Source organism: Delphinapterus leucas, chromosome 18 (assembly GCF_059928025.1).
Source record: "Delphinapterus leucas isolate spDelLeu-1000000601 "Yukka" chromosome 18, BTC_Dleu_Yukka2, whole genome shotgun sequence".
Classification (NCBI taxonomy): Eukaryota; Metazoa; Chordata; class Mammalia; order Artiodactyla; family Monodontidae; genus Delphinapterus; species Delphinapterus leucas.
In genome coordinates this window covers 3,988,338-4,001,730 of record NC_143146.1, presented here as the reverse complement: position 1 = coordinate 4,001,730, position 13,393 = coordinate 3,988,338, and the positions used below count along the sequence as shown (strand labels likewise).

Genomic DNA, 13,393 nt, shown 5'->3' with positions numbered 1-13,393 from the left:
TTTTTGTTTATATGAGAAATTGATATAATGTTATATTTTAGATGGATATTCAACTATCCCTATCCCATTTATTAGAAATGCTTTTTCACCTCCTCCTGATGTTTAATCTATTTGACTAAAGCTGTATCAATAATATATTGTTTTAATAAGTTCTCATAATAAGTTCTTACTTTTCTTATTTGTTTTGGTTTCTCTGGATCTTTATTTTTGCATATGAATTTTATAGTCATTTTGACTTAGTCCATAAAAGAAATTCATTTGAGATTTTGATGAGAACTACATTTATAGATTAATTTGGGGAGAATTGGCCTTTTTAGACTGTCGATTCTTTGCTTCCATAAATATGATCTATATTTCTTTCTGCATACATTCTTTTATTTCTTAAATATGTTTGTGTTTTTTCTATCAATTTCTTGCACACTTCTATTTGATTATTTTCTAAGTACTTTGTACTTTCTCTTGCTATGATGAATGCTATTTTTCTATTATATTTTAATTTGTTTATTGGGATACTCAATCTTGAGTTTCATATGTTGATCTTATATCAGGAAACCCTGCTGACTTTTCTTATTAGTTCTAATAATTTTCCTGTGGAATATAATAATGTAAATGATCATAGTTATCTTTTTTGTCTTCCTTGTTTATGTCTTCTATTTCTTCTTATTTTATTGCATTGGCTACCACTGCCAATACAATGTTGAAAATTTGTGGTGATAGTAGATATTCTTGTCTTGTTTCCCAATTAATGTAATACCTCTAATTATTTGTCAGTAAGTAATCTGTTTATGTAGAGTTCCAGTAGATAATCTTTGCTAAATGTTTTCAACCATAGATGGATGCTGTTTCATTGAATGTTTTCCTTTTATCTATTAAGATTATTTCTCCTTTTCTTAGCTTATGTGGCAAATTTTATTGATGTATGTTTTTTGATGTCCAATAATTCTTCATTTTTGGTGTAAACCCTATTTGGTCATGATGAACTAAATTCAATTTTCTAGTCATTATTATGGATGTTTGCATTTATTTTCATTAGTGAGATAAGATTTTATTTATTTGTTGTACAGTCTTTTGCTATTACGTCTATGTTAAAGAGTAAGCTGAGAGCAATTCTGTTTTTCTTCTCTTCTAAAATGGTTTGTGTTAAATGAAGATGATATATGCCTTGAATGCCTGGTGGAATTCTCCCTAAAAATTTTTGGGGAGGTGAAGGGAGAATTCACCTATAAATACTATTCTAAAATTTATAGGTCTAATCAGATTATTTTCTTTCTTTTTAAAGTCATATATATTCTAGACAGTCGTCCACTTTAAGATCTTAAATGTATTCACCAACTAAATCACAGTTTTGTTTTATTTATAATCCTCCAATCAATATCTCTTATAATTCTAGTTTGACAACTTTACATTCCTGACATTCTTTATTTATGCCTTTGCTCCAGTATCATTGGTAAGTCTTGCCTGAAATTTGCCTGTAAGAATTATTTATTTTCAAAAATCAATTTCTTTTTCTTGTTGTCATTTCTCATGTTTATGTTACTTATTTTTACTAAGCTCTGCAGTTCTAGGACACCCTATTTTAACTTTCTTTGAAATTTTCTCCTTTTTCTTTTCCTGACTTCCTGACTGGAATGTTTGTTTCGTACTTTCTGATGATTACGTTGACCCTGAGCCTATGAAGTATCTCCTGAGTCCCTCTTAGTGCATTCCAGGTGATTTATATGTAGCACTTCCTTCGTTTGTTTAGTTCTAAATATTTTGTCTTTATTTTTGTTTCAGAGATGAAATAACAAGCAGTTTGTCAGAAAAATAAATTTTGCACACCATGTTTTTCCCTCCTTCATCCAAATTGGGGAACTTTTTCCCATTAAATAATGATATTGCTTTGATTCTTATGAACATGGTACGAGTGACTTCTATTTCTGCATAGACATTTAAATCATGGTGCTTATTGTCATGACAACCAAAGCTACACAATTTAGCGAAATATCTAAGACAAAACCTGCTTTCTAAATAATTCTCCTTCTGCTTCATTTCGTTACCAAAACACCCATATGTGTAATGATTTCCTAAAGAGCTAAGAACCTTTTCTCTGTAATTGCACATTTGCTTTTCATTTTTTTGTGAGATACTTTTTTTTTCAAATAGAAGGATCCAGAGAAATAAAAAATATGAGAGGTTTACCAAAGTAGCATGTATATTATATTACTCAAAAATTAAATATTACGTAATAGATACAAAATGATGGTTAAAAATTTACCACCCTTATTATAAAAATTACCACGTACTATGGACACAATAATGGTTAAATATAAATATTAATCATGATAATGTGATAAACTGTTTCAAGAATAGTGCAGCTTATTGAACCAATGAAGAGCTATGTATTTTTCCCTTAAGTGCACGTTTTTAGGCGATGGGAGGAAAAAAAGAGATTTCTTTCAGATCTATGAGAATATGGCATTTTTAGTATCGAACAGTAGTGTTTTTCCTTTTTGATAATGGCTATTATGCGATTTGCAAATATTATTTGAGAGTCAAATAGATTCAGTATAGTGTGTAAGAAATTCAGTGATTTATAAGGCTACTACAAACCCACGAGCATTCCTCTCTAGCTCTTTCTTGAGCCAAGAGTGCAGAGGCTAAAGCTTGTATATTTTATACAAAGGATAAAATTCATCGCATTGCTGGCCGTGCACACACTCTTGTTTCATTTCTCACTGGGGAAATGCATTTGGCCTCTTTTCAACCCCCTGATACCCTGCCCTGCTGGATAACGTTAACCAAATCTGTATTTATTATGCTCCTCTGTGCCTGTCATTTGAGTGTAGTGGCAGTTCTGCCAAAATAAATAACGCCGCCATGCAGCTCAGAGATGAGAGGAGGGTGTCCCATTGTGGGTCTTGGTGACCCTGCCGCTCCCTGAAGAAAACGCCAGGAAGGAAATGTCAGTCCCACAATTTAAATATTGTTTGCCTTTTCCTAATATAATTTTCTCATCGAGAAGGACGGGCTTTTCAACGAAAGGACATTTTTAGTTTTTGTTAGCTGCATGCTTTTAACTTTTCTCTCTTCATGTACAGTCTTATTAAAAATACATTTTCCAAGCAGACGGGAGAAGTGGGGAAGGTGCATTTATTGTGGTTATTGTTTACTGGACGTTACCTGTAAGCGAGCCGGGCTTTGAGCTGGGGAATGATTACATTTAATATTGACATTGGCATCAGGAAGGAATTATTGTCTCCCCTCTTCAGATAAGGAAACCGGAGTTCAGAGAGGTTGAGTAATTGGCCCAAGTCACACAGCCAGGAAGAAGTGGTAGGTTTGGAGTATGAACCCCACTATGTCAGACTTGACACCTGAGTTTTTCCAAAAACGTCTCCCACATTGAAACGGTCAGAAAACGATTTTGAAAAGCATAGTTTTAAAGCTACCTTTAAAAAATATAAATGGTTTCTTTATTTCCCCCAAAAATTATTATTTAAAGTTTAACATATCTATATATCGACATGGCCCTGAGGGTGCGATTGTCCTCTGTTCTTTGTACCTGCATCTCTAGCACCTGGCAGAGTGCTTTGCAGAAGTAGGTGCTCAGTACCTATCCATTCAAAAGGTGAGTGAGCTAATAAATAAAGTAGTTCAAAGCCACTCTCAAGTGAAGCGGTGTTGGTAGATTGCAAAAATGGCCCCAACTGCTTATCCTCTGCATCCATGCCCTGTCCAACACAGCTTTGACGCTTCTCTTATCAAGAGTTTAGGTCCGTTTTCACTTCCTTCGAATTTGAGTTGCCCTTGTGACTTGCTGTAGCTGAGAGAATACAGCAAAAATGATGGTGTGCCAGCTCTAAGGCCTTGCACTAGTCTAAGATCCCCGTCATTGCCACTCGCGCATAAGCCCGGGCTCTCCTGCGATAGTGAGAGGCACTGTTAGCCAGCCAACAGCCAGCCAACCCCAAGGCATTGAGCGGAGCAGGTTATCCTGCACCTGCCAACGCCCCCGCCAGGCCACCCACACTGACAAAAGGACTTAGAACCATAATAAGTACTTCATGTTTTTGGGCGCTGAGTTTTGGGGTGGCTGGTTACCCAGCAATATCCACTTGCTACAAGTCACTATCTCGTTAATTTAACTTTGAGCCACAAGTTGTGAGCACATATACTTGAAGGTGATTGCTGGAAAGACAGGTGTCCATTTCATAGGTGGTTGGAGGGATTCTGAGATGATCTCCCATCCCAGTACTTTCACACTCTGTCTCCATCATCTTCTGGGGGGCAGTAAAGTCACAAACCTTTGGGTAATAAGAATTTATGATTTTCAAACCTTACTATTAAATTGCAAAGGTATCCTGAAGTGCTCTTTAAAATCTTAAATAGCAGAAACCTCATAAAAAGGGGAGGAGGGTGGTGTATTCAAAGAGAATTATTATGAAGGGAGAAAAGGAACCCTATTAAGAAAAGCATGATCGTTTTGCAGTTGTGTAGCAAATCAGCAGGGTGTATACCTTAAACTGACACAATATTGTATGTAATTAAATCTTAGTGACGCTGGCGAAAAAAAAGAAAAACGTGATAAGTGAAAAATGAAACAGCGCTTTTTACTGTAGTTTACAACTAGTGGGTTGAAATGTTATGTAGATCTCATGTTTTGTGTATGTGTATGTATGTTCAAGTACATGGTAGCTAATTTATGAATACAGCAAATTTACCTTTTAGCCGTGTTTTCATTTTTTAAAAGGGTGATAGAAATCAAGAGATCTGGATTTCTATTCTGCGCCTGACACAACATTAATGAAATTGTTAGTAAGACCTTTATGTCTCGTGAATATTAATTTTCTCAGTCTCTGAAACTGCTATAATCACATTTCATTTACCTACAAATGGAGCCTTGGCTTATCTCTCTGGCTTGGTTTTGCTTTCAGGACCTGTGAGTCTGTGATTCCTGGTCAGGGTATTTTGGAAGGTGTCAGTCACATCCAAATACCTGGTGGCTCACTGCTTTGTGCCAGGGGGTGAACTCTGAGTCAGCCCCCTCCAACACAGGTTATGCTAAAATGCATCGGATTCAATGGATCCTTGAGTCTTAGTAGAACTGGTAGTACCACTATTAATAGGTGAAATTTAAAGGCTGCAGATCAGATCACACCTGCAGATTCTCACAACCATGCCTGGATTAGTTCAGCTCTTCCAGTGGCTCTAGCCTAACAAGACCAAGCTCCAGAGAAGGTCAGGAACTCCAGGGAGGGTCAAGACTTTTGCCTGTGTTGCAAGCCTCATCCACAAGTATTTGTGGCAACGCGTGGCTGGCTTTCTCTGCAGTACAGCGTGTGCCTGCTAGCACTTGCCCACCCACTCACATGGGGCATTCACACGCAGGGGGCACTCCCCTCCCCATAATTAGTAATCATCCTTTTTCTGCAAAGATCACAGAAACTGCAGAGGAAGTACTTTGATGGCATTCTGAAAACTCCTCCCACCCAACCTACCTGGATTACCCACCCGTGTGGAACCCTGCCTTTACTCTGCCTTCCAAACCAGACCCACCCAATTGGGTTTTATACCTTTTGAGTTTCCCTGCGTCTATCCAGAGCATCCCCTGCCTGACCTTGGCCATATACCTTGACTCACAATCTCCCCTGTGAACCTCGGGCTTGCCTAAAGCCAAAACGTGACCTTCAGATACACCTTCAGAGTTCACTCTTCTTTCAAGCCTGTCCTCTACTTGATGCACATGGACCCTTTGGATCAGGTGGCATGGATCTCCCAAACACTCGGGGTCAACCTGATCTGAGTTCTGAATCCTGCTGTTGTATTTCGTCTTGCAGTCATCTACCAACTGACACAGACCACAAGGAAAGGAGACATATCAGCTTGATATGAGACCGAAATATACATTTCCTGGGAAAGACAAATAAGCTACAGAATTCCCGCATCTTCGTATAGGTTTTTATTTTGACAGTTGACAGTTTACAAACGGTCTTTCAAAAGCGATGATACAGGATCCTAGATTGGAGGCATATGGATGTAACACCGCTTGTTATTGTTTGGCATATAGAATATGGTTGGTCCCTGACTTTGAAACAGCAAGGATAATGCACAAGTAACCTACAGCTGAGTTGATTTCACGTCGTTGCTTTGTTTTTCTTCTTTGAAAACCTCTCAGGCATGGTGTGCTTCTTTGGTTGATGTGTCCCTGAAGGAGATCCATCACCCCTCCTTACACCTACATACATCAGTGACACAGAACCTCCCTCTAGCTTCTCTCTGACTCACTTATCCAGAGAATTGGTTGAACACAAGAACTTACTTCTCTTTATTTTTGTTGGCGGGACTAAGGGCACTAGTCTGAAGGCATCCCCAAGAAATACAACTCTGCTTTCAAAGAGTCAGCAGACATGGGGGGACGTTAGATACAAATCTCAGACACAAATGGAAACAATAGCGGCATAAACGCTGCTGTGATTATATTCAACTGCTAGAAGAATGTATTTCCATCTCAACCTCAGGGTCACTCAGACATCTTGCTTGTAATTTTGTTGCCTCCTCATGTCTTTATATTAATAAATGAAGCTTGAGCCTCTTGTGGGAGCCAAGGCCAACCATAGGAAGGGTCACTATTCCAACATCATGGCGGACGGGGCAGTACCAAAGCAAGCATGCATTTGAGTGCTTCTGATTTAACAAATATTCAACCCCAGGTCTCTCTGTCCCTGTGCATAGTTGTGATCCTAGCGAGCGTGCCATTTTCTTACTGTTTTATTGAGGGTTAACAAGGCTGAAGTGCACATATTCTGCAGAGTTCAGCGGATGTTACACATGCAACCTGGCATATCATCCCCCACACACAGAGCTAGATGTGGACTCTTCCTCTGCCCCCTGGTTTATGTCTGGCTTCCTTTGCTGAATGTTACTTATGTGAGATGCATCTACAACGTTGAGTGCAGCCGTAACCCATCCTTATTCTACTTCCAAGTAGTGTTCTTTTGTAAAAACGTGCATGGACATACCACTAGTTAGTTCCGTATTCAATTACTGATGGACACTTTGGTTGTCTCCAGTTTTGGGCTCTGTAGATAAGAAGCCATGTATGTTCCCATGCATGACTTCTAGGGGACGGGCACTCATTACCCTGGATACCCGCCCGGAGTGGGATTTCTGGGTCATTCAGTAGATGTGCATTAAGCTTTAGTAGACGAGGGCAAACCATGTTCCAAATTTCAGATTTAAGCTGCGACCAGCATCATGTGAGGGTTCCAGTTGCTCCACATCCCGTACATACAGTTTTGCATCTGGATTGTTTCATTGTGTTAACTATTTATCCATATATCTATCTAATCTTCATAACTATTGCTTTTAATAACCGCAGAATACTTAGGAGCAATGATGTCATAAATTAGTAAATTGGCCTGCATTGTTCTCAAATGAGGGTTATTTCAGACTAGGAAGGTAAGAGTTCATATAAACTAAATATCATTTGTGGTTTGAAAGAAGTAAAGTATGTGGTAGGTTATTCTTATTTCTAAAGATGCTTTTGTTAACAATACATATGTGTGTGTGTGTGTATATATATGTGTGTGTGTATATGTATATATTTGTGTGTGTATATATGTGTGTGTATATATGTGTGTGTATATATGTGTGTATACATGTGTGTGTATATGTGTGTGTATATATGTGTGTGTACATGTGTGTGTATATATGTGTGTGTATATGTGTGTGTTGAGTGTATATGTGTGTGTATGTGTGTATATATGTGTGTGTATATATGTGTGTGTATACATATATGTGTGTGTATACATATATGTGTGTATATTTGTGTGTATATGTGTGTGTTTATATATGTGCGTGTGTATATGTGTGTATGCATATATGTGTGTATATATGTATGTGTGTATATATGTGTGTATATATGTGTGTGTATATGTGTGTGTGTATGGGTGTGTGTATATATGTGTGTGTATATATGTGTGTGTGTATATGTGTGTGTGTATATGTGTGTGTGTATATGTGTGTGTGTATGTGTGTGTGTATATGTGTGTGTATATGTGTGTGTGTATGTGTGTGTGTATGTGTGTGTATATATGTGTGTGTATATATATGTGTGTATATGTGTGTATATATGTGTGTGTATGTGTGTGTGTATATATATGTGTGTGTATATATGTGTGTGTGTATATATATGTGTTTGTGTATATATGTGTGTGTATATATGTGTGTGTGTATATATATGTGTGTGTATATATGTGTGTGTGTGTATATATGTGTGTGTGTGTGTATATCAATCACTGTTTTAAAAGCAGCTCGTAGTGAATAAGGACATAGGTTTATTAAAAGTACTAAGTATTGGTGCTTTTCAGCTGTGAGTTGTAGCTTTCACTGATAGGAAGGGTGTAAGTGATTTTTTTATTATTTGTGCTCTTACTACCCCTAGAAAGGGCTCCCTTCCTGGTTTCTCTGTAGGTCAGAACTAGCCTTGTTTATGAGACCAGCAATTGGAAGTGGCTTTATATGATACTGCATCAATAAAGCATTAGCTCTGGTTTTCACCCTCATGCCAGGATTTCTGTGCACATCCAGGCTAATTAGCTACAGTTTTCACTTCAAGGGGTCTCCAGTTTTTAACTTCCTAACTTGTATTTCCAGTGGGGGGAAAAATACAAAGGAGGACGGGTTTAAGAACAACGTTGGTATGCATGATGCCCTAGGATAGTTGGACGCAGAGGGCTGCTTTGGTAACCACTAGCCCCACCTGGCACCCAGCTTCTAATGAAACTTGTCAGCAACTGCAGACTTCTTCCCTAATTTCTGAGGTGTTTTCAGAAAATGGTAAGTCTCAGGTACTTTCTTCCGTCGAAGAATAAAAGGCAGGAACTTCTGAAAATATGCAATCCTGGAGCCACGTCTCCATCCCAAGTTCCTCTAAGACTAGAGAAGACCCTTGCAGAGTCAGATAAGCTATGGATTGGGCAGAGGTAGCCACCGTGCGCTTTGCCGATTACAAACAAAGCTTATTTTAACCAAATTCTTCAGCGTATTGGTAGTAGAGCTTGCAAACGCCATAGCATAACTCAACTTCTCCAGGGACGTTGCACCACTAACCTCTGCGCAAGGCCATCTGGTCCCCAGGGCAGTGTGTCTGGACAGCCAGATTGCTCAAGTCTGGAATGCTTTTATATTTCACTCTTACCCCATCTGGAGTCTGACCCGTCAATGATCAGCCAAAGAGGCTGATTCAGCTCTGGCTCCATCTGAGGGTTTTGTGCCAAACAGGATTCAGCTCTTCCCTAAACTGACTTTTAGTTACTTAGTTCATCTCCTTGCCTGGGGACGATCGAGGACAAAACCTGATGTGTACAAATCCCCGGACCTCTCTGCCCAAATAAAATTAGTTCATCCGTGTTCCAAAGTGGACAGTCTCTTTGATTCAGACTTTCCCCTTTCTCATACCCACAAACCTGGAAGGCAAATCAAAATGAGACAGATGCCTTGGCATTTAACATTTTGTCTGATATAGAAGTTGGTGTATTTTACTAATGAGTTAATGTGGGTTAGAGTTTTGTTAACCATCAGGAAAGCCCTCAGGAGAATTCTAAGGCAGAATTTGAACTAAAACAGATCATCTTATTAATATGTTAATTTTGCCTAATGGATTGAATCCCGGCTCATCTGATGACCTCTGTCTGCTCCTCCGTCCTAGAAATTGGATGTTGAGTTAAATGCCTGTGTAATATGAGTCAAGATATCAGTAAGAGAAATGACAGAATGGGCATTTTGCTGGCTACAGGTTCTTAGAACCCTCCTGCCAAGGCTGCTATTGCAATAACAGTCATATATTTCACTCAATCATAAAAGATGAAATAGAGTTTTGAAAAAAATGAACACCTTATTTCTGTCAGTAGTTGCAAAAATAATCGTTAAAATGCATTAAACCTGCATTAAATGTTTTCCTGACAATGGTTTTTCCTTTCTTCCCATCTTTTCCTTTTTAAATTTTTATTTTGTAACCAAATATAGTTTGGAATCCAGTGTGTATGAAAAAATCATTTAAAAGGAGTGTTCTTTCAACCAAATATATGCTACTCTAAATTACGAATTAATTTACTGTCCCCAACCTAAACCAGAATCTTTCAACATTTTACTCACCCACGCACAGCTGGCTAGCCTCAGCATCCATCCTCTGCTTGTCCACACGAAGCCACAATCCTCATGAGAAAGGGAAGGACATATGTCATGAGGTCCTGCCACCCATAGCTCTTCTCCTTACCCCTGACCTCTGTCAGTGTTGTGGGCTGTCACTACAGGACCCCTGCTGCCAAGGCAGCTGGGAACCAGGCAGGGGAACTGGGTCTGAGGGCCTGAGAGGGAGGTCCTGGTACACGCTGGCAGGAGCATTCATGCTTTGGACCAGCACGTGGCCTTCAGGAAGCCCCTCTGCTCCCTCTGGACTCCTCGGGTCCCTGCTGCACCTCCCGTCCCTGGAAAACCAGACACTTGTCTCCACCGTCTCAGCGGGGCTCCACTTTCCTCTTTCTGCCCTGAAGCTTAGGGTTGTCCTTCCTCCACCAACTCAGAAAATGCCCAACATGTGTTTAGTCATGTGTGTTTTAAATAAAGGCTAAAGATGGAGAGTGCTATAATACCCACTATAGGACATTTTAAAAATTAATAAATCACCGCGAGGTCTACCATTCGAGACATTTCCAGGTCCTCTTCTTGGGCTGACTGTACTTCTGTCTAAGTCTTCTGGATGTGTAATTGGGGTTATTTATACAGAATTTATAAATTGATTTCTATTAACTTGACAGTTTCTCTAAATTAATCCGTCCTAGGATGGATGCTGTTTAATTAATTGTGTCTTTAGTGTAGGGTATTTGTTATTTCTTTTTGTTGTTTTACTATAATTAAGATAACAATGAACATCGTTATTCATGTCTTTAATTGCGTTTCTGATAATTGCCTTAGTATAGGTTCCTGCTTATGGAAGTCCTGGTGCAAATGATATGAATATTTCAAAGCTTTGTGCCACATAAGCATGTTGTTTTTTAAGAAGGCTCTACCAATTTCAACTGCCAACAAAAGTGTATGGGGATGTCTTTCCCATCATAATTTTTTAAAGTTTATTTCTTTTGCAATTTTCATGAGATTGACATTTTAATATGCCTATTAGCCATTTATATTTCTATTCTTAGCCACCCTCTGTATTTCTATAGCAAGTTTAAACAACTATTTTTAAAAGCAACTTTCAGTGATTGGAGACACAGCTGTGTACCAGCTATTATCCTAGAACTTTCTTTACATTACTTCTACTTGTAGCAAATATCTAGGTGGATAAATGTGACTTGCTATCTCAGTTTTATAAATGATGAAACTGCAGCTCAGAAAATTTAAGTAACTTGCCCAAAGTTATCCAACTAAAAAGTGTTTCAATCAGGATTCCTACCAAGACGGAACAACTCCAGAACTTGACAGGCTTCATCACTAGGCTCCTACAAGTGAAACGATGCAGCTCATTACATGGAAAACACACACACACACAACAGAGCAACAAATCAGCCTAACCCTCAGCACCGTGGTTCCCACTGAGCGAACATCATTCCCGATGTCTTTTTGTGCACATTATAAAGATGGTGGGATGGGGAGAGGCGTGGATGGGTGGAAGATGATGTATGACTGGACACATAGTCTAGTAGGTTGAGAAAAATCTATGAAAATGAAGGAGACAGTGCGTTTTTAAATAATACTTACCTCTAAGAGAACTTAATTGTATTTTTACAGTTTATCCTGCAAAAGAATTTCGTCTTTGCATAATCATGTTTTTGAATATTTTCTTTTGACGTTTCCCAGAACTGAAAGCAGAAAAAAAAGATCACATTTGTTTTCCTGTACGTGTTTACAGTTTCTGGTTCTAACATTTGGCTCTCTAATCCATGTAGAGTTTATTTGGGCACACAGGGTGAGATACAAAGCTAACTTTATTTTTTTCTTCTAAAATACTGAATCGATTACCTAGAGACATCCAATGAATGCTTCTTTCCTCCCCTCACTGACTTACACTCTTTGCCATGTGACGTTTATATCAAGGGCTTTTAAAATGCTCTTTCCTACTTATGACGTTCATATTTTGTACCATCTACAACAAATAATCTTAGAGAAAGGATATCACAGAATCATTAGCTTGCCTTTTTCTAGAGAAAAAAGTGGCCATGTAAGTGACAAATTATAGCCCCTAATGTATTGTGATTACATCCTGCTTGTGAAAACACAATATAGGTACAAAAAAAGGAGTTGGTGGCCAAGGGGGTCTGCAGTTTGGATGCATCAAATTGAGTGGAAACAACAGCAAAACATCTGCACCAGCAGGTAGACTGGTAATGAAACAACGAGCACCATCGTGATGAGGAGTCATCGCTTCCACTGGCAGAAAATGCAGACAGCAGTCCTCCTGATGACGCGCTAGACCAGAGACATGGGAGGGGTGGGGTGACCAGCGTTCCAGAATCATCTGGGGCTTTCTTTGCAAGAAGCACCTCGTGCACACACCCCCGTGCCGCTCCCATATCCCCACAGAATCCAGGTTGTCAGGGTTCCCGGGTCACATGAGGTTTCATTCCTCCTTTCCTCACTTACTGTGTGTGTTCCGACATCTGTGATTTGACCATCCAAGACTGTAGCAAATTCCAAGAGAGATAGTTTACATGGAAGAGAGAAGTCGTTACTTAGATAGATTTCTTTCCATTTCGCACCCGAGTTTCATGATCTTCATTGTTCTTTATTTATAGGGCCTCCTTTAGGAAAATCATAATTTTTGGAGTGGCTCAAACTGATCTATCAAAAAACATGCACATGGCTCAATTGTAACTTGACTTGTATTGTACTTATGTGTAATGGAGAAATGGCTTGATTTACTGCTGGTGAGACCCACTTAACAGGTCGGTCCAAATTCCTTCAGAGAAAGCAGGTCTATTTGAAGGAGACAGACACAGAGGCTTTCAGAGAAGTAAATATTAAACTACCCATATATCATTACATTTTATACTTAGAAATCAGTGCATTTTTGTTAATGAGTTTGTGTTTGAATCAAAGCATTAAAAGAACACTTTTTCTTCCTAATTTTCAGTTTTCCACCAGATGAAGATAATCATTTGTGTTTTTACTTCAAGTTGCCAGTGACACGCTCTGTGGCTGGATTTCTCCAACCTAAAGTAGCAGTGGGAAGCGTTAAGGATGCCTGTTCACTGTGTCCTCTTTCATTTCAGCTCGCAGACATGGGATATTGGAATATTGGACATCTTTGGTTTTGAAGAATTTCAAAAGAATGAGTTTGAACAAGTAAGTGGGTTTCTTTTGAAATTTCGTTAACTTGAATGTTTTTTTCAACTAATAAGGTATCTCTCTTTAA

The 13,393-nt window shown here is 38.8% G+C and overlaps 1 protein-coding gene across 1 annotated transcript in view; it reads left to right on the top strand.

Moving 5' to 3' along the window:
• MYO16 (myosin XVI) overlaps positions 1 to 13,393 on the top strand; it is a 401,807-nt gene that overhangs the window by 216,488 nt on the left and 171,926 nt on the right. The window contains exon 20 of the mRNA XM_022576783.3: positions 13,251 to 13,323. Within this exon, the coding sequence (XP_022432491.1) occupies positions 13,251 to 13,323 (73 nt within the window). The remainder of the gene's footprint in view (positions 1 to 13,250; positions 13,324 to 13,393) is intronic.